The following is a 22495-nucleotide window of genomic DNA, read 5'->3' on the forward strand; positions in this document are numbered from 1 at the left end:
AAGGCTACATCGACAAACTCTTAGTTAGCGGAATATCCTCTGATTTTAATATTACAGATATCTAGGTGATATTTAGTGGGTTTGATCCAGCAAGCCCACTATTGTTCTTCCTAAGTTTTCTTTATTTATTAGTGGGTTAGATCCAGCAAGCCCACTATTGTTCTTCATATTATTAGTGGGTTTGATCTAGCAAGCCCACTATTGTTCTTCTTAAGTTTACTTTATTTATTTATTTATTTTCCCGTTCACCCACTTTTTGTACGGACAACTGCTCCTACAGCGTTTGAGCTATTGACACGGTTCCAACTCTAAAAATTCAGGCCCGAACCGGTGTATCCTGCTTATATTTTTCGTGTGGCTGTCCCTTGTCTTTTTCGCGTTATTCCCGTCTTTTGTCATTTTTTGGCCCCATTGAAATGAATGGAGAATAGACCTCTGAAGTTCGCCTACAAAAAAAGCTGCAATCTTTGAGATCCGGTATTTGCCAGTTTTTTCTATGGGGAAAATAACATGTGGATTTTTAATTATCGCACCTGTTAAACTCTCGCGGGGATGTAAAAGTCCAGGCGCGCAGGAGGCACGGGGGACGTGGGGGATATGTCCCCCGCAGTGCTGAAGAGACGGCCGTCGTCCCCCTCACTTTTGATAAGCAAAAAAGCTTTATAGGTACGCTAAATAAATAATAACCTATAGAGTTTGCGCTAACTATGTAAAACTCCCCATTAACAGCTTCACATCACTAACCACAGCCATCTACAGTACTGTAAGACTGCACAATCTCATATTCACTCTGTTGGATATCTGAAGCCAGTTTGTCTACTAACAACCATCATAAAATAATCCAGGCTACTTGCTTAGCGTAAATCCTCAAATTATGGCTGGGGTCTTTTGCAAAGCACAGCATCTTTATTTGAGGCAGGCTGGTATTCGAGGCAGGCTTTTTTTTTATTTCTAACCTGCATTTAGACATGTGTTTCGTTTGGTAGCCTATCAAAAGCATAACATTTTCGGTTTGGTTTGGGATTTAATTTACTTTTGGACTGTTTGATTAATATACTGCTTAATGTTGGGACTGATGGGCACTGAAATCTGGGAGATATTTGATGGTTCACTGTTATGTTTCATGCAGTTGAAAAAGTGTCGGGATTTCCACCACTGTTTATTGTGAGACAAGGCAGCCGTTATTTGAATAGGGGTTGTGCTGTAATAGAAACTTATTGATTTAACCTATGATTTAGTACTTTTTATTAAATTTGTAGGCTGGAATGCCTTGAGTCACGCAACAATTGTGTAGGCTTCAGCCTCTGGCAATTAGCTGAAAGGGGCGGCAAGAGAATGAGCTTGAGAATGTGTGTTGGAGACCCATGGTAGGAAAACAATTTTTTTTCTTTGCCAACCGTAGGCTATTAACCAACAATATAATAAAATCTTAAGAAGAGGTGCTATTTCATTGACTTAAATCAAAACAATGTCTTCTAGTGCTGGTGGACTGATGGCAATTGTTGGTATGGTAGGCAATTGTTACCCCGTCTTGTATGGGAACCTGCCTTTATTTGTCCGGCTATACATCAATCAATCAATTCCGGGCATAATTTGAGGATTTATGGTAGCCTAGTCTCCTGCTCAACATGACATTAGCTGTTATGTTTATTGATAACAAACTCAACTGGCCTTCAATCTGATCAACTAGTTTTCACTAGCCTAACTGTAAAATACAAGTCTATACCCAACGTTTTTGTTCTAAGACATTTATTTCAAACATAATTTCCAGACACAAATTGGATACTTCAGTTACCTTGGTGCATAAATCCCAGTGAGTAGGCTACCACACCCCAGAGTGATGGGCCTAGTGTTCTTACGCGTTCAGTGTGGGGTATAAACAAGCTGAGAATTTAGCGGTGTGTCACGTGTGCCTATCACAGACGTGGGGAGCTCTTTGAAGCTTGGGATAATGTAGTACAGTTACTACAGTAACAGTATTTTCAATTTTATAAATGCTTTGTTTAAATGCTGTTTGAACAAATAGCAGTTGATTATAAAGGCAACTTTCTGTTGCAATTTTCTGGGTGTTCTGGACTGATAACTTGTTAAGCCAACATGTTTTAACGTTGCATAAATATTAACTGCAAACACATAGTGGAGAGTTGATTTGGTTTATACCAGACAATTTAAGTAGGCCTAACTAGGCTATTTGATCATGTAGTCTATGTTTGGATCATAGGCATGATGATTCATTCATGGCTTCATAAAATATCAACATCCCATGTTGCTTTTAGAGTATTGTACCATTGGCCCAAATAGTGTGAAATAAATCTAAAAAAAATAAATAAAAGTAGAATTGCACATAGCAAGAAGCTGGTCTGAGGGCAGATCTGGTGTTGTGCTCATCTCACAGTTTTAACCATTTTTATCAGAAATATTTTGAAAACAATCAATGGTATTATCTTAATATTCTGGCAAGTTTAAAATATGATGGTCGAAAGTGGGCCAGAGGTGGCGATCCGATATCTGGAAATCTGATCTCACTATGGGTTTGTGTTCACAATTTGGTCCCCCTCACTTTCAAAATATCTCCTGTGCCCCTGAATTTAGGCACAAGTGGACTCCAATCAAGTTGTAGAAGCATCTCAAGGACCATTGATAGAAGTAGGATGCATCAGAGCTCAATTGCAAGCATCATAACAAAGCGTCTGAATACTTATGTAAATTGAATATTTTAGTCTTTTATTTTTTATAAATTTATGAAACACTCCAAACACCAGTTTTTTGTGGAGTGTTGGAGTATTGTGTGTAGATCGATGACAAAAAAATTGATTCCATTTTAAGATTGAAAAATAACAAAATGTGGAAAACTTGAAAGGGTCTGAAAACTTTCCGGTTGCACTGTATATCTATCCATCTACAGTATCTATGTAGCCTACACTAATACACAATATGTTACATGAAAAATGGGCTTCAAATAGGTGTTATTTCAGATAGATTGCAGATATTCAGATAGATTGCGTCTTGTCTTTTAACTACTCATTGCCGTCATCGTGAAGTGCTGTCTTGCGGTTATGGAAATACCATGCACTACAGTGGACAGTACTTCGACTTAGCCAGCTTCACTCGCGGACCGCGTGTGGGATCACGCGGTATCACGCGACTTTAATTTGTATTTTCCCAGTGTGACGCTGCAACAACCCAAACAATCGGTAGATGGCTCAAGTGAGCAGGGTGTCTCGTAAAAAGAAATGGAGCCTGGAAAACCCTACACAGACTTCACTACAAACTTTAGCAGACTGGTTTAGAAATAATTTAATAGCCAGAAATATGCCTGCCCTGCCCTAATAAAGAAATATTTGGTTAACTGCGAGTGAGTCCCGTTTGCAGCCGTAGAAGAAACGCAGGACAAATTAAACATTCTGGTTTTCTCCGAGTGCAACGATGATAGACAGACATCATTTGGACAAAATATAGAGCATATTAACCTCCGTTGCTCAGCCAAATGCCTTCCTGTTACTGTACGTCCTGTTATCACGGAGTTACAGGCGATAAACGATTTTTGATGGTCACAAGTTTACTTCATTAGCGGTTTATTTATTTGATTATTAAAGAGTGTTTTTCATTTAAAGGTTTGACTTCGTGCTTATTCAGTAGAGCATTTAGTGCTCTTCCCAATCCCAGACGTTCACATTGCATGTTTGTTTGTAATGGATGCAACCGCGAGATACGCTCGTCATAGGCGCCGATACCGTGGATGCTCCGTCTCTCGGGCACCCACTGAAAACATCGAGCACCCACGTGTGACAGCTTACAGTCCCGGCTAAATTTACATTAATTTATAATTTAAAATCAAACATCGCAGTTTATGTTAAATTCAGCATCTCTCATAATGTGATTGGATATGTTACTGTCAATTCCCTACTTCATATACTAACCACCAATGAGAGCGTCTCTCGTATGAAAATTCCTGACACTTCCCACCTGAAGAATTAACGCAAGGCTTTGTCGGGTCTTCAGCCCCGAATGTTTAAAATGTATATAGCCCTGAATATCATTTTAAAAGTAGTCTGACAAAGCTTATTGTTTTGTGACACAGCTAAACACTGGTACCTCATAGAACGTCTATAACAGACAGCTTTATGCGCAGGGGAGAGAGCGCGCGCGCGCACACTGTGCTTTATGATTGTTGCCTTCTGATGGTATCTTGCTAATTCACTGAACTGCATTAGGTGACACAAATGGTATTGCCTTTATCTTATAACTCCTTGTCTGAGCGACTACCAGGCCTATGGTTTTTAAAAGTCAGATGTTCCCTGACAAAGACATTCGAAAATTAAGAATGTTTATTGACTTGAAAAATACACTAATTTTTGCAAACTCCCTTCATTCAACCCTTGAAGACATCGCGGTCTGGTGCGCTATGTAGATCGTTTCTCGTACCATTTAAGGTTTTAATAGACGATTGGCGTAGCCTACAGTGGACTAGGGCTGTCAAAATTGCTCAAAAATGACGTTCGAATATCCCCTCTAAAATAAACACATGTATTCGAATATATTGGAATATCTAGGCTATATTATTTGTGCATTATATCAGTGATGCGCATCATGTCATCTGTTTTTAACTTTTTGTATGGTTATTGCTTGACAGGGGGGATCCCAGGCAGCTTTCAGCCATAAGGCATTTCCTAATTCACCTGACACTGATATTCAAAATGTTGAAACTATTTCGGCATAGCCTATACGCAGTTTAATTAAATGTAATGTTAGTTGTAAACAAACAGGCTACTTGGTGAGGCTTGGCCTCACAGATGCGCTCGTGCCTTAAATGGCAATACAAATCTTCACGATAGGCCTATTAACTGACCGCCCGATTCACGTCGGCTGGGGGGCAGGGGGGGCCATCAGACATTTGTTCCCAAGGGTATATGAATTGTTAACCCGGTCCTGCCCCCAACGAACGCAACTTTCCACCTCTGAGATAGCTGAAAAGAAGTCTAGAGGACTCCTAACTCACTAGACCTACTTACTGTAGGCTGCGCAAACCACAAGCCTGCATTCGAGGCAGGCCTTCTGTTGAATAATTTTATATAAATCCTGCGCTAACAGTAATCCTCCTACCCCCGCTACCACAGCTGTGGATAGTGTGGCATGCTCACGCTTTATGTCTCCTTCTTGCAAACTAGGCCTATAGCCCAACAATTTACGTCTTCAAAAAATAACAACTTGCCAGATATGCCTTCATAAATTTGGGCTTCATTCAGCATTTTGTTCTTCCACTGGAAATGACTCTTCTACATTTGCTGCCTGCTGCATCCTTTCTGTTTGTATTGTTTAGAAAATGTTTGACGTCTTGAGTTAATGCATGAAACATTGTTTGCTGGTAACCAGCCACAAATAGCCTACAGATTCTTGCGTGCGTTCTCTCCAAAATGTGCCCGTTCTATAGGCTATCCGAGTGCATAATTCTGCGGCATAAAGCAGATGTATTTGTGTATTGTACAGAAAAATAAAAATAACCTGTCAAGCAGTCAATTGACTACATTGCAGTCAATAAGTAGTGCAAATTATGAAACCAAAACGTGGGTCATAGTTGTCTAAGCCTCTGCTGTGAGGCCAAACCCATGAACAAAGACGCATTGATATCTGCAATAGTTTTTTTTGGTGAAACAAGCTCACAGCCGAACAAGTCATACTGAAGGGAGAGGCAACTGGCATGTGATCTCCCCACGGGCCAATGGATGTACAAGTTTTCTCCTGTGCCTACGATATTTAATCCAGTGTTTTGTCAAGTTGCAAAATGCTATTCGTTTTAACGAATTTTTATGATAGTATGAAGTACTTTTTGTATAGGGTACTATCTTAATTGCTTTATACTCAATACTTGACCAATGGCTATTGCATCTGTCTATTGAAAGTGAGAATGTGGCATGTGATATACTGTGTAGGCTTCATAAAATAAAATAAACAGATTGCTAATGGCCTACAAGCTGATCTGGGGGGCGTTTCCCGTACAACTACGGAGGTTAGCTTTTTACTAACAGGATGCATCGTTCAACTAACCAACATGTAAGTTACGACTGTTTCCCAAAACTGTCGTACTTACATAGTACTGTAAGTTTGGACCATGATAGTTTCCAAACTTCAGTAGTCTGGACTAAGGTGGTTAATGACGTTTAGTAGCACGTGAACGGGCACCTGCACATACTTCTGTGGTGCATTGCGTTAAGGCCGGCAGATGACAGCCGCCGTTGCACAGCAGTTACCAGTCCCCTGTCCAAGAGTTCGAATCTGGGTTAAGACGTTGACAACAATATTGACATCGTTGTTTACCTAAGTTTATCTTTTGTGCAGATCATATTATCAAAATCAGAATCAGCCTTCTTGGCTTGGTTTGCGTAAACTAACAAGGACCCCCCCCCCCCCCCATGAAAATCAAAGGCTACATATTCTCAGCTGACTCCTCAAAAAGAGCGCACCACCTTATTATTATCTGCAAGTGTGTGACTTTTACTTACGTGCACATGGCTGCAAATTGACTTAATTTATGTATTTTCTGCCTTGGGCATTTTAAAATATGGATGTATGGTGGTTAGAAGTGTAAATATCAATTAGAAACCTAAATATATTTATAATTATTAATTTGCAAACAAATAACTGGCGTCAGTGCCGTCTTTGACATGAAGATCCCTGGAACTATGCTTCTAGCATTCTACCACAGGTCGAGAGGTGTAGTTGTAACTACACAACTTTACGATAGTGGTTGCGAACGTTTGTTGCTACTATGGTTTTGGGAAACACTAACGTAGTGGAACGATGCATTGGACAATTTAAGTTCCAAATATGAATGTAATTCTGCAGCATAAAGCAGATGTATTTGTTTATTGTACAGAAAAATAAAAATGACATGTCAAGCAGTCAATTGACTACATTGCAGTCAAGAAGTAGGGCAAATTAATTTCTGAAACCAAAACGTGGGTCATAGTTGTCTAAGCCTCTATTGCGTAGCCTGTTAAAAACGTCGCCAGATAGTATTAAATCGGCAACAACATTGTTTTCTGCAGAAGCCTACCCAAGGCTACAGATTAATTCTGAACAGTTATTTCTCTACTGGCTCAATTATCACACCACTGTTTTGATTTGCGTAGTTGCGTTAACCCCAACACTGACAATAATGTAGACAGCAAATTTCTATTCGATTTTCGTTACCACCGTGTAGTCAAGCCTTAAGCCATACCCAAGTAGCCTAAATCGAGGTAATGTTTAATTATGCATGATTTATTTTGTTATTGAATTCCTAGGCTGGGATTACTCTCGGCAACAATTATATCCTGATCCTGCTTTTTCAGAAGGGACCGCAGGCAGAGCGATGTACAGTGGTAGAGCGACGCACAGTGGCTGAAAGTGGTACTAAAGCTTCACGCAGCTTCACGCCGCGTAATGCGCGAATGAAGTGGTCATTTGAAAGCGATGCCCACTGTATGCCATTTAAGCTAAATAGCTAGAAAAATATGTATCAAATGATATAATGTTTCTATACAAAATGTTATTTCACTCTGTTTTACGTAGGTAAGGCCACTGCACATCCAAATAACTGCCCTTCATGACGCACAGGCCGTCACTCTCCATAGGATAACATGGCAAAACTCATTTTTCTAAAACTGCTTTTCCATGTCTCACCTGCAATACGTAGCCTATAGGAGGCTAGAAACACAGGTATAGCCTAAGCATATATACTATTTTGATCCCGGGAGAGAATATGTGTGCATGCACTTTATTTATGCACTAAGCTATGTGTGCATATGTGTGCATGCTACTAGCCTACATGGGGTGGTCGGGAGGACAGCTTCATTCGTCCCTCCATAGACATTCAGCAATAGGCTGTTTTGCATCCATTACAAACAAGCAACGTGAAAGTCTAGGATTGGGGAGAGCGCCTAGTATGCAGTTGAACCTTTAGATGAAAAACAACACTTTAATAATGGGCCTACAATAAATAAATAATTTACAGATTAAAGTCGATCTTACATTTCAATTTTTTTCTCGAAAAGTCGAGTCCAATGTCGACATGGCGACTTTAAAATCGACATGTCGAGTTTAATCTCGTCATGGCAATTTTTTTTTTTCTTCATGTGTGGCCCTAATACTCCGTTGTATATACCTTATCTAAAAAGTAGAAAGTTAACAAAAATAGAGTAAAATAAATAAATAAACATTGCTCAAATGTCCTATGGAAGACCTACTAAATATTTTTGTATGTTAAATGATTGAAGCTAAATCAGACCCACACATTTGGTTAGAAAAAGAAGAAGAAGAAGAAGAAGAAGAAGAAGCCTATGGATAACAGTAAAGTACCTTTTTTATGTACTGTACTGTACACCAACAGTCTTGTTTACCTCAGCTTAATACACCAACACACATTCACACACATTTTCCTAGCATGTATGATGGCATTCCTTTACACACTTTATAATGATCTAGTTTCACTTATGGATTGCTCATTTGTTTGTTATTTATTGATATCTATGTGTAGAGCACTTGTGTTGCACTCTGTGTAATAATAATACAGCCTTACCTACTTACTTAGAATAATTCCTTTCTTTCCATCAGTTGGCAACTTTAAGCCAGTTTTCCTGATATTACTTTTTTCATTTACACCTTAAAAATTGTGAATCTGTAGTTTTAAATATCTACAATGAAAATGACTTTAGAATTAAGAATTCCTTCTGTATTATCATTTGACAAAAGACTATATAAAGTTTCAATACCATAATTTGTGCTGGGTGTAGTGTACTTAGTGCTGGACTTTCGGATGATGTTCTCATGGATTTGGCACCACTCATTTTCATTATTGCATCTATGATTGAGACCCAGAAAGAGAAGGGAAGGAGAGGGAAGAAAAGACAACAATGCAGATTAGTACCAAATGCAGCATAGAAATGTTACTTGGAATTCTAATTATTTTGGAATTCTAAGTCCCAAAATTTTGGCTTCATTCTCAATACCAATGTCCAAGTTTTGCCTGAAATTGCACAGCGCCTGCTTCAGAGGCCACTGTTCCCACCTAGTTTGGCCTATAATCAAATGTGTGATGTACTGACACAGAGTTAGAGGCTAGAATATTGTTTTTTTCTTTCTGCCGGATAACAAGCATCTCTGAACTCAACATATTTCAGCCCTCTAGGTCACTTGATATGACTTAGAAACACTCAGACCTAGCACAAGGTCTTATGAAGTTGTGTTCAAAAGTAAATCAATATAGAATGAAAATATGAGTACTTTAGACCATTATTTGCCAAGGTATACTCATACATTTTGTAAAATGCCCTATGGAAACTCCCCATAGGACTTTTGGCTATCCAAAATGCATACTAACAATCAAATGCTTACTGTCTATGAAGCCCTATGTATAGAAGCATAATCTTGGTCTCAAATGAAAGGGAACACTTTGAAGTTTCATGATTGCATTTGAATTGTACTTCAGGGGTTCTGATATGGAATGACTACACTAAATATGGAATAATTACACAAAAATATAAATCTTTGCAATTTCTATTTCAATTTAATTGGTGTGTACAAGATGGACTATACATCTCCACAACTAATATTGGATAATATAACATGATTATTCAATTTCTATGGATTCCTGTAAATATTTCAAGACCCAATATGCTATATCTAGCATATTGCTAAATATATACACTGCAGCTAGAAGATAGGGAAGCACCAAAGGCGGAGGAGGACATTTTTGATTCAATTTAAGTGAGACATAGTTAGATTATCAAAGCACTACACATACTTTACATGACAAAGATTGTCATGTATTGATTCCCGAGAGTCCAAGCTTTTAAATGATGTATAATATATATGCTACATAACAATCTGATGTATAAAAATGATTTAGTTCACAGTCAATTTTCCTTCAAAATATAGGTCATATGATGGTGGCTGGCTGGCCGACACGTTAAAAGAAGCTAGTCATACTAGCAAGCACAATATACAGGGAAGGGTTGAATTTGGGTTTCAAGGTGCGCCCCGTGCGTAAAATTGCACGCCACAGTCAAAACCTATTTTTTGGTATAGCAGTAAAATGCAAACATGGAAATGCATACAGACCAATAACACGGAAATAGCAAACATACAACTTAAATTTAAGACGCAGAATTGTTTACAGATGGGCCACATAAAGTCTCCCGTTTAATAGCCAAGTTCACCTAGCCTAAAACAAGGCCTGCCTTTGGTTCATTTGATTTGTTTATCTTGGATAGCCTAAGCCTACCAAACATCAAGCAAATAAAAAAATGACTTGTTCACGGTTGGAAAACAAAAATCGTCACGTTGATTAGCCTAGGCAATTCATATAATGTAGCCTAGTAGGCAATTCATATAATGTGCCTGGTGTTATATCACAAAACGTTTGTGCAGCAACACGCTTTTAAGAAAGGCTGAACTCTAATAATCCAACGAGGAAAGACATTTCAGGTCCAATTGATTATTATATGTTCACATAGCGTTTCAAACAAACTGCAGGTAACGTTGCAATTATGGGTGTATGGGCATTTGCTGAAAAGGGACACCAGGCAACGTTTTCGCAAAGAAAAGGAAAAGAGCTTCAGACCGAGCGAGGGGGAGTTTCGTAGAGAAAAAGCATCAGGCTTGCCTGGTGTCCCTTTAAAAAAGGTTGAGAACCACTAATCTACATACAAAAAAAATCCCTGAAGATTCCCTCTTTTTAAGACATTAATGCACAACATGATAAATCGCCTCATTAAACCTCTCCCTGTGTCAGTATATCTATGGAACTCCTCCTATGGCGTGTGATTGCCTGATTTTTAAGCTAAGCAGCAGCGATGGTCGTGGCCGCTGAGTGGAAGGGAGACCTCCGGTTAAACCATAGCGATCTTGCTACTCAATGTTTTTCTAAGGTTGGCTATCACTATGTTACAAAGGCAGTGAAATATTAGACAAATGGCCAGTTGGCCACCGCTTGTTAACCCATTCGTATATCAGGCTTTAGCAGCCTACACTGTGCATTTGTTTTAATTCGTCAGTATTATATTATGGCAAAGAACACAGTCTGAACGTACCAGAGAAATGGTACAGCCCAATGGGGGTGAGGGTTTGAAAATCGTAATTCATTAAATTATATCCTGAATTGTTGGTATGTGGTGGTAATACTGCATTTAATTACATGCAATATTGGATAACATTACATTTGGTAACATTTTACTTGATGGGTGAGTTCATAACACATTCATAGCAGCTGTCATAAACTGCACATAAAGCATTCATGACTGTTTCATGAGACATGACTCAACATTCATACCAAACCTTTAATGAATGTGGAAGACAGAACGACGAGAACTTGTCAAAGTAAAAGTCCAAAGTCGCAAAGCAGCATTGCCATTTTTGTTCCAAACCTCTTACCTGATCACGTCACATGGTAGTCAATGGGCTATACTCCAGTGCCAAAAAGACAGAACATGGTCAAGCAAATAATTTTTGTTTCATAAAAATGTATTTGTTTTATGATGTAACCTGCAGATGATTTCTCATCTTTTGCTACTGGGAATGTCCAACTGTTCCAGGTGACACAAACATGGGTCAGCTGAATGTAGGCTAGTTTACCTCCCAGTGTTAAACTCAGTGATTACAAATACTTCACAACTTGTATAGTAAAGTGACATTTGATGTAGACTTCATAAGATATTCATGAAATATTTACAAAGGCTGGAGAGATTAAATTAATGGTATCCAGGTTACACAAATACGATGTTAGACTTTTATTTTGACAAGTTGTCATGTCTCATGAAACAGTCATGAATGCTTTATGTGCACTTTATGACAACTGTTATGAATGTGTTATGAACTCACCCGTCAAGTAAAGTGTACCCCCCAAACTATTATTTTCATCCCTTTTGGGAAGGTCCAAGTCTCATCTAGGGGGGTCGGACCCCCCCCCCCCAATACCCCCCGTAATTCGAACCATGATTTCACACGCATTACGCATTTCACACCCTATAGCGACCCCCACTCACTGTTCAAGTAATAACACAATCTAATGTGGTCTCAATTGTCCCCCGCTGACCACCTCACACATTTCTCTAGATTTTGCAACGACCTAACATGACACAATGCCATAAAATATGCCAGTTTTTAGGACACAGAATAATGTTTGTAATGATACCAGTTACGTTTAACAGTAACATAAGTGTAATGAGCTATTCATTGTCAAAGGTGCATGGTGAAGTGAAATTCTTACTTTGGAAAACAAACATTTGCCGATATCAGTGGATGGGGGATACTTGTTTATTTTTATGTAGCCTACAATGGCATATGATCTACTAACGTGGTACGATGCATCGTTCAACTAACCAACATGTAAGTTACGACTGTTTCCCAAAACTGTGGTACTTACATAGTACTTTGTAAGTTTGGACCATGACCATGATAGTTTCCAAACTTCAGTAGTCTGGACTAAGGTGGTTAATGATGTTTAGTAGCACGTGAACGGGCACACCTGCACATAACAGAGACTTAATGATGGACTACCTTAGTTTAATCCGTGAAATCTGTTTTTCTCAGGGTCTGACCTTGTAAATTAACCACTGCTTTGAATTAACGTTTAACATGTGTCATTTAAATGTGCTGGTGAAACAGTTGTGTACTCTATTGATAATGTTATTTATCCCCTATTCACCCATACACGCCGTCAATTCTGTGGCGCAGTGCATTAAGGCCGGCTGATGACAGCCGCCGTTGCGCAGCAGTTATCAGTCCCCTGTCCAAGAGTTCGAATCTGGGTGAGCCACTTTACAGAAGAGAACTTCTGACAGGAAATTTGAGGAAAAGTTGGTATACCACCTTTCTTACCTAATTTGAGGGTGCTGATTCTGAATATGTTTTTTACCAAGCTCAATTCTGAGTTCTAAGCCGCATAATCAGCATTTTAACATAAAATAGCAATTTTTTTTGCTTATTTTTCCCTAAATTGGGTTGATTTCAAAAGTAATCACTAAAACCAAATAAAAGTGTTCTCTAAATACATGTTTGAGCATTAAAGAACCCATACTATAGTTTATTAATGTATTTAATGGGAACATGATTACAGTTAACATGTAATAAACTCCGAAATTCTAATCAAAACACAACCATATTTTTATTGCTAACATAGTGAGTCACTCATGTGGTGTTTAATGCATTTCATCACAATAACAAGTTGTACAGATAACCTTCAACTCCTACAGTACATATGAACTTAGATAGCGTGAATAAGCCTAATGCAGAACTGCATCTACCGTTAGCAACAACCGACAAGTAAAAAACATTTTACTTCTAGTAATACTGGATTTAGTATGTGTGCTTGCCTCCATACTAGAGCTTGATAATGTGCTCTTCTAATATGCCATTGAGCAGCATCACTTGTTGGTGGTATGCCTCCAATCCTCGACATCTAGAAAACAGAGTGGCTCTGGCATAGTGCCAAAATTATGACTTTGATACAATACCTGCCATAAATATCTTGATACTCGATACTGAAACGATATCCAAATCCAAAATATCTGGAAAAGAAAGGATGCAGGCCTCCTCCAATTGTATTGAGTCATTTGTGTTGAATTTGGTGCACTTTGGGTCAATTCTGGCTTTTAAACTTCTAAACTTCCTACTTAATTATTTTTTGTAGTCAGTAAAATAGTAGTTTGTGTGTGATTAAGTCCTTTATTGTTTGTTATAGCTCATTTATATTGTGTGGTGTTTTGGCAATAAATTACCATTAAATAGCCAAAGTAGGCTACAGTAGATCAAGGTCAGTGTTCAAATTACTGCATGCAAATCACTTAATGCTATGCAGAAGAGCCTAATCTTAAGGCCATCTGATGTAGGCTACCCTAGGCCTTCCCGTGTTTCTGGGATTTCTTTGACAGTTGCAAAGGGTAATAAGTGAAGATAGTCTTTGCTCCCAGTGTATTAATAAGTATGTTTCAACCACTCAGGTCTTAATCAGATAGGCCTACACCATTATCTGTTGCAATAGCTGTGTGCATTTCTACATTAGGTCTATTTATTTCCTGAATTTCCCCTTGGGGATCAATAAAGTATCTATCTATCTATCTATCTATCTATCTATCTATCTATCTATCTTTATTTGATAGTTAACATCCTTTGCTACCACATAACAAATACCAAATAACAATACAAAAGTTTCTTTCAAACTTTCCTGCATACTTCTTAAATGTGCGGCAGTCAGATGGGTGTCCTAAAGACATAGCTAGATCTTGAGCATCTATTACCAGTGTTGACTGAGCAGTTTTTGCAGTGATCACTACTGGACATTCCACATTGCTAGACAGCCCTTGAGTGAGGATAGACTTATTTCCACTTCACAAATAACCATCGCTATCTGCAATAGCTACAGTACAGGGACATTAATCAGTTCATAGCTGAGAATTTGTCCTAGGTCCACTTCCCTTTCAGCATCATATGCAGTGATGATGCACTGGAGAATGTTTCTTTTTGTTGCACTATAAAGGATATCTTGTCTAATTTTTTTGCAAACAATGCACTCTTCAGCACTCCTCAAACATGCACACTCTTCCATTTTTCTGCATGGCTGGAATTTGAATGATAGGAAAGAGCACCAGTGAGATGTTTTAACTAGGCAAGCACAGTCGCCTTTACAGTAAAAACAAAAAATACAGTGTAAATCCTCTGTAAAGACTGACTGTCCTTGCCCTAAAGACTGTTCATAATAGTTAGTAACAAAGGACTTTCTACTGAAAAATGAGCAGTCATCTACTATTCTATCAATTTATTATCAAGGAATCTATTTTGTTTCTAAACGTCATACTGAATTTTAGCTATTATTTCAATTCATATTTTAATTTCAGCTTATTTTCATTTGCTACTTGAGGGTCATTGGGGTAATTCCTGTCCTATCCTACAACATATCTGATACATAAAGAGTATATGAATGCCTTATTGTTTGCAATTCCTATGATATCTGATGGCAAAACCAAAAAGTATGTGAATTATGCTAATTATGCTAATTATCAAATTTGCCAACAGGACTTTTTCTGAACGTTTGTTAGCTATCTGCTCTCCCTCTATTAAGCGTAGTTAGCTTTTGGGAAACGCACCCCTGATGTGTGATCAGTGGAATATGGGGAAGGAAGTAGCAGTGAGTCAGCCAAATATGAATGTAATTCTGCGGCATAAAGCAGATGTATTTGTTTATTGTACAGAAACATAAAAATGACATGTCAAGCAGTCAATTGACTACATTGCAGTCAAGAAGTAGGGCAAATTAATTTACGAAACCAAAACGTGGGTCATAGTTGTCTAAGCCTCTATTGCGTAGTCTGTTAAAAACGTCGCTAGATAGTAGTAAATCGCCAACAACATTGTTTTCTGCAGAAGCCTACCCAAGGCTACAGATTAATTCTGAATACTGGCTCAATTATCAAAAAGGTGCTTTCTCTTCGTCCTCTGCAAATGAAACAGGTAGTTCCGTATAGAGACGTTAGAATAAATTAGCGTTTGCGATTGACAGCGTTGTGATAAGTAGGCTATAACACTAACTTTGCAAAGTTAACTTGAATGCATTAATTTTGAACAAAGTTGTGTAGGCTACACCGCGCCAGTTATAGTCTGCATGAACAGTTCTTGCGCACAAGACACTGTTTTGATTTGCGTAGTTGCGTTACCCCCAACACTGACAATAACGTAGACAGCAAATTAAGATATTTGTTCGTTTTGTGGAGCGGCACCGGTAGGCTATCAAAAGCAGATTTCGATTTTCGTTACCACTGTGTAGCCAAGCCTTAAGCCATACCCAAGTAGCCTAAATCGAGGTAATGTTTAATTATGCATAATTTATTTTGTTATTGAATTCATAGGCTGGGATTCCTCTTGGCAACAATTCTGTTTAAAGGTAGCCTCCTGCTTTTTCAGAAGGGGCGTCACATAGGCTACTGACAGAGCGACGCACAGTGGCTGAAAGTGGTACTAAAGTTTCACGCAGCTTCACGCCGCGTAATGCGTGACTGAAGTGGCCATTTCAAAGTAATGCCCACTGTAGACCAGGCCCAGGTCCAAGGTAAGCCCTGCTGACTGCTCTATTAAGTTAAAGTAGCTGTGTCTCGACGTTGCTTGGTAACCATTCAGATAGAGCAAATATATTTCTTAGCAGAAAAATGGTGAAATCTATGAATAAATCGTTACATTTCCCGTTGCTGTGCCTTTACTTTATGAAACTTTGCCAGGTATTTATAGTAACAGTTTTAGAAAAGCAATAAGCCACTCGAGTCCGTAGGTTACATTGATTTTACAACAGCTAAGGGGGACTCCGCTAGCGCATTGTGCCTAACAACTCCCCTTAGCTGTTGTAAAATCAGTGTAACCTACAGCCTCTCTGGGCTTATTGCTTAATTTATGTATTACTATATTCTTTAATATCTCATGAATCATCAGGAATTCACAGAGTTTATAGTATTTCATTCGTGACCTCATACATGAACAGCACATCACCTAAAGCATTAGGTACGGTGGGCACATCATTATGAATTATGATTTATTATGCATGATCATTCTGATTTCAATACAACTTCTCAGTTCTCTAAACACGTTATTATTCAACACTTTAGTTGAGGGTCCACAGACATGAGCTCATGAGCAATTAACCTTAAATGTATGTAATCATGATGATCATGCTTAAGAAATCATAAATCATAATGATGTACACGGCAAAAAATGAGATCTAACCAAGTGTTATTAATCTCATAATAAGGTAAAAAAAAAATCGATTTGGTATTGTTTTTAGTATGAAAAGACTTACCTAGCGCTCTCTCGAAAGATAATTTTGACTGAATTTAACAAGACTTTGACTTATTTTAAGATAGATAGATAGATCGATACTTTATTGATCCCCAAGGGGAAATTTAAGCTCTCAGTAGCATACATACATCACACACAACATGCACTTACAGCAGAAAAAGTAATATACATATAAAAAACTCCACTGTACAATAGAGACAGTAGAAGATAAACATGATACTAAATACTAAATATACTATATAAACTAAATCAAATATCAAATATCAACATAGTGTGCTTAAGGATGATCAAGCATGACAGAGCAGGGACTGTAATTCAGAGTGTTGTCCCTGTCAAGGGTGCCATGGTCGTGGACCCCTCAACAGACACAAGCAAGATGCAATATACAGTTGAAAGGGTGGGGATAATAATATGGACATATAAGAGAATAATGTATAATGTAGACAAGATAATATAACAAAACTATGTCAGTGCAAGAATAGGTTGAGGTAAAAGGGTTACAGCCATTGGTCAAGTATTGAGTATAAAGTATTAAGCATCAAGTACGGCCACAGTCCAGGAGGGAAGGAGGGGTTGTGCAAATGTGCTAATATAGCATGTAAACAGACTATGCAGAGAAATCTCTCCTCTACCCTTAAGTGAAGCGAAACAGTTCAATGGCCCTGGGGAAAAATTGCTTCCTCAGTCTGTCAGTTGTGCATGACAGTGAGCGAAGTCTCAAGCTGATCAGGCTCTTCTGCTTTACAATAGTGCTATGGAGTGGATGACATTCTTTTTGTCTGATATTGAAGTGATGCACTCCAGTTCGGCTCCCACGACAGAGCCAGCTTTCCTTACCAGCCTATCTAGTCGCCCAGCATCCTTCTTCTTTGTGCTTCCTCCCCAGCATACCACAGCATAGAAGAGGACGCTGGTAAAACATCCTGAGGAGATTACTGCAGACATTGAAGGACCGCAGCCTCCTCAAGTGCAGCCTGCTCTGCCCTTTCTTGTAGAGTGCTTCAGTATTGGCTGACCAGTCCAGTTTATTGTCCAGTTGTAAGCCCAGATACTTGTAGGTGTTTACCACCTCCACATTGACCCCATCAATGGAGACTGGTAGCAGAGCGGGCTTTGACCTGCGGAAATCCACCACCATCTCCCTGGTCTTTGCAGTGTTGAGTTGAAGGTGGTTGAGTTTGCACCATTGCACAGTCCTCCACCAGGCTCCTCCTCTTGTTCGTCCCTGATACACCCCACAATTGCAGTATCATCAGAGAACTTCTGCATGTGGCATGACTCAGTGTTGTAACAGAAGTCAGATGTGTACAGGGTAAACAGGACAGGCGAGAGCACAGTTTCCTGTGGAGCTCCGGTGCTGCTGATCACAGTGTCAGAGAGACAGTTCTTCAGTCTCACAAACTGTGGCTGCTCGGTCAGGTAATCTGTAATCCAGAATCCAGGATACCAGGTGAGCGTCCACACCCTTCTGCAAGAGCTTGTCTCTCAGACTCACTTCACGCACTGGCAGACAAATTTGCTTAATGCACTGGCAGAAAAATTTGCTTGTTTTCAGGATGAGATGTCTTAACCTGTTGAGGAGTACGGTCACAAATATGTGATCAGATGCAGCTGGGCCCCTGGGAGTACGATCACAAATATGTGATTAGAACGTTTTCGAAAAAGGTTCTATAACATGACGCAACAATTGCCCTCAGGGACTTTTCTGCCATTAAGTGATTTTTAATAACACTGAAATTATAGAACGTTTGCGTAGAATTCTAGAAGGAGCCAGGAAAATAATTCACTCTCTGGGGAACTTAGAGAAGAATTTACTCTTCAACAGGTTAAAATAAGTCAAACTTTTCTTAAATTAAGTCAAATGATTTCACGAGAAAGCGCTTAGTAAGTCTCTTTATACTGAAAACAATACAAACTATTTTATCTTGATATAAGATTAATAATCTTGGTTAGATTTAATTAGGTAAGCAGTTTTTGCAGAGTACCTATCTTACCTAATGTCTTAGTTGATATGTTGTTCATGCATGAGGTCATGAATGAGAGACTATGAACTCATGTCAATTCCTGATGATTCATGAGAAATAAAGGAATGAAGTAATGCATAAATCATGAATTAATTCATGCATGAATTCATGATAATTCATGTACCCTTACCGTAAAGTGTTACCGAGAGACTTACCTAGTGCTTACTCGTAAAATAATTTGACTTAATTTAAGAAGAGTTTGAGTTATTTTAAAATGTTTCATCCTGAAAACAAGCACATTTGTCTGTCAGAGCGTTCAGCAAATTTGTTCTAAAAACAAGCAAATCTGGCTGCCAGTGCATTGAGCAAATTTGTCTTGATAACTCCTTAAATTAGTCAAAGCATCTTCAATTAAGTCAAAATGATCTTTCGAGAGAGCACTAGGTAAGTGTCTTCATACTTAAAACAATACCAAATAGATTTTTTTTAGCTTAATTAGTTATAATTATTAAGTCTATTATAAGTATTATGAGTTATAATTGTAAAAAGTCCCAAAGGGTTATTTCTATATTAAAGCATTTAATCATGTCCTTGTCTGGGGTAAGGAAAACAAACAAAATGTTAGACACAAAATGTCTCTATGCATGGAAACTCATAAGTACATATTCATAAGTAAAAATCCCTTTGTGGCCCTGGAACATCTTTACACCCTCTGCCTCATCACTGATGTGGGGAGCTAATTGACTCTGTCCCAGGACTGTTCATAACTCCACCTGTTCACAGCATGAAGCTCCCATATGTAAGCTTTGTTTCATGCAACGCTGCAGGATGGTAAGTTCTAATATTGGAATAATTCAGCCAAGGTTGCCTAAAAGTTGATGAAATGTTAATTTATTTGCTGTCTACTGCTTTGCACAACCTTAGTATAATAATAGATAATGGCTAATCTGACAACATTATCAAGCAGCTAACAATGTTATGCTAATATAAGATAGCAAACCATGACATGTCTTGTGAAGCTAAGACTGTCTCTACTTAACTTTTTCAAAAGCAATGGAACAAAATAGCCATTAGGTAATTTGTATAAGCTACATCCTTGCATGTTCTTTTACTTGACTGTATATACATAGGTTTACATGTGTTGGCACATACGTATAAACTTTCAGCACAAAGTCCTTCTCCTCCTTCATCTCTGAGATGGTTTGTAGTACATCACTCATGGCCAGCACAGCACATCCATATGGTCGTCTATACTGTACATGAGGTGGGCCCTTCTTTGAGTCATTCAGAAGCATCCGGCCTGCATGCACACACATACAGACACACAAATATAGAGACATATATCTCAAATGCATATCTACTAATTGCATCAAAAACTAGAGAAAAGCTTTATAAAAATTTCACTGTATTGCATTTAGAGATTAGGCATATGGGTAATTCTGTGTCAAATCAGACAAAATCCAGGAAAATGGCTGCTGCACCGACTCCGATTTCTCTCAAAGTTTGTCTACACAATATTTAGGTTCCATAACTAAAACCTGTAAAATATATTTGTTCAATTCTATTGTTTTCATAGACTTTTTGCCCTTGATCGTTTGCACTCTCTAAAAGGCCTTATCTTGGAGGCCATGTTTGGACATTCATATCTTAAAAAGTATTATGCCTAGCCTTACCAAACTTTGTAGAATGGAAGACAAACATGTTCTCAATATGATTTAATAATTAAAAGTTTGTACCACAGTCTCATTGGTTTTAAAGAAGTCCCTAGTTTTAGATAAAACATGCAAAAAAGTGATATTAAGGGTCTCAAGGGTCTCCTTTATGTGCCAAGTCCCATTCACAGAATAAATGCATGTAGTTACAGGTGTTTTGGGAACACCAAAATAAACATTTACAATAAAAAATAGATGTTAGCGCCCCCTCAGGTGAAACACAACATAGCATTTTACTCCTTTTACAAGGCATTAACTCTGATACTTGACTGGAACGGAATGGCAATATTTTACTTCACATATGTATAAGAATAAGACATTCCTAATATCTAGAAAATGAGAAGGATGCCAAATATATATCAAATTATGTACTAGAAATTATATTTTAACCATTGACCTCAATAGCCCTTAGCTGGGGATACCCTTTCATGTTCCATTATTCATTCATTGGTTGCTATGAAGTTCTCAAAGGCCATTTGAATATCTTCATGTGTCTTCTTATACAGGGAATATTGATGTCCTGTCGTGGTAGTGGCTGGGACTGGCACTCTTTTCCTTCATACAATAACAGACTCCGACTCAACAATATTTAGGTATACAGGCTGACTGCAACACTTACCAATGTTGTTACCAACCACACCTGTGCTGCATCATCTAAGTGCTAAAAGCTGCAGTCTGCATTTTCTTTTGATACAAGCCATGGTAAGAGTACATGTGTTGGCATTGGTGGCACTGTTAAGCGTCTACATGTAGCTGCCAGGGCTAGCCTCCAGAGTCCAGAGGATGGCCAGATCCTCTCAGCTATTCATCTCTTCAACTGGTGAGCATAGTGTAAATAATAAGTTCTTCTTCATCCCAAAGGAGTTAATGCCTTATGAAAGGAGCAAAATGCTATGTTGGGGGTGCTAAAATCTATTTTTTTTTTATTGTAAATGTTTATTTTGGTGTTCCCAAAACACCTGTAACTACATGTATTTATTCTGTGACAGCTGCACATTAACTGTTAACAAATATGCTTGTAAGTAACTTAAAGAAGCCCTATGCAACAATTTTAGCAAAAATGACCTTAATTATGCAGGTTGAGAGTCGTTCTGATGGTTCTACAACACTTTTTGGGTCGTTTGGTGCTTCGTCTCCCCCTAGTGCTTCTCCGCGAAAAAAACCCGAATATGCAACTTTCTGGTTCCGTCCCGAACAAATCCGGATGTGACTCAGCGGAAGTATCCAATCGTGTCTCGAAAATGTAGTCAGATTGTAGTTTCTAAGAAGACTGCAAAACGGATTCCGCCTTGGCTTTGTTGCTGTTGAAATTGTAAGTAGCCTACCCTTGGGTGAACTTCGTTTTTGTAATGTGGTTTGATAGTCTCTTGAATAATGTTGTAACGTCGGCGCACAAGACATTGTTAGCGTTCTCCCATGCAGGGCATGCTGGGATACGGGAGCGAACATTTGGGGTTTATGTCTGTATTTCTCCTTAGTTTTGAGTGTAATGTTAGTCTTTATTGTAACATGTTTCCCTTTTAGTTCTCCCTCGTGTGTGATCCTTTTTGTGTGGGGGCTGCGTCCTCCCCTGTATGTGTAGGGTGTGTGTGTACTTGACCTGCTCCGTGTGTATTGTGTTCTGTGTCTGTGTCCCTGCTCTCGTTCTCAGCAAATAAACCTTTTGATTGGACAACTGTGTGTGTCGCTATCAAATCGTTACATTGGTGTCAGAAGCGACTTTCGAACATGGCCTCCGCCCAGCGAGAGAAGCTGGGAATGGAAAACCATACCACTGGGTGGAGGCCCACGCAAGAGGATCCAGAGAGAGCCCTTGTGAGGGCTGCTAAAAAGCTCGGGGCCTTCTATCGCTAATGCCGACGGAGGAGAGGTGCTGTCGTCTGGACCTGCCTGCTGCCTTGGGAGGAGATCTTGCCGGAAGAGGGGCCTGAAGAAGCGTTCGCGGAGAAGACGACGCTGGGCAGTGACTCCGCGCCGGGCGGTTCGAGGCTGGAGCTGGCGGTG

At 38.9% G+C, this 22495-nt stretch overlaps 1 protein-coding gene across 1 annotated transcript in view; it reads right to left on the bottom strand.

The window, feature by feature from the left end:
• Positions 1-22495, bottom strand: part of dock3 (dedicator of cytokinesis 3) — a 576384-nt gene that overhangs the window by 405032 nt on the left and 148857 nt on the right. The window contains exons 12-13 of the mRNA XM_042088883.1: positions 19932-20079; positions 8751-8839 (exon numbers count right to left, since the gene is read on the bottom strand). Of these exons, the coding sequence (XP_041944817.1) occupies positions 8751-8839; positions 19932-20079 (237 nt within the window). The remainder of the gene's footprint in view (positions 1-8750; positions 8840-19931; positions 20080-22495) is intronic.

This window comes from Alosa sapidissima, chromosome 4 (assembly GCF_018492685.1).
Source record: "Alosa sapidissima isolate fAloSap1 chromosome 4, fAloSap1.pri, whole genome shotgun sequence".
Lineage (NCBI taxonomy): Eukaryota > Metazoa > Chordata > Actinopteri > Clupeiformes > Clupeidae > Alosa > Alosa sapidissima.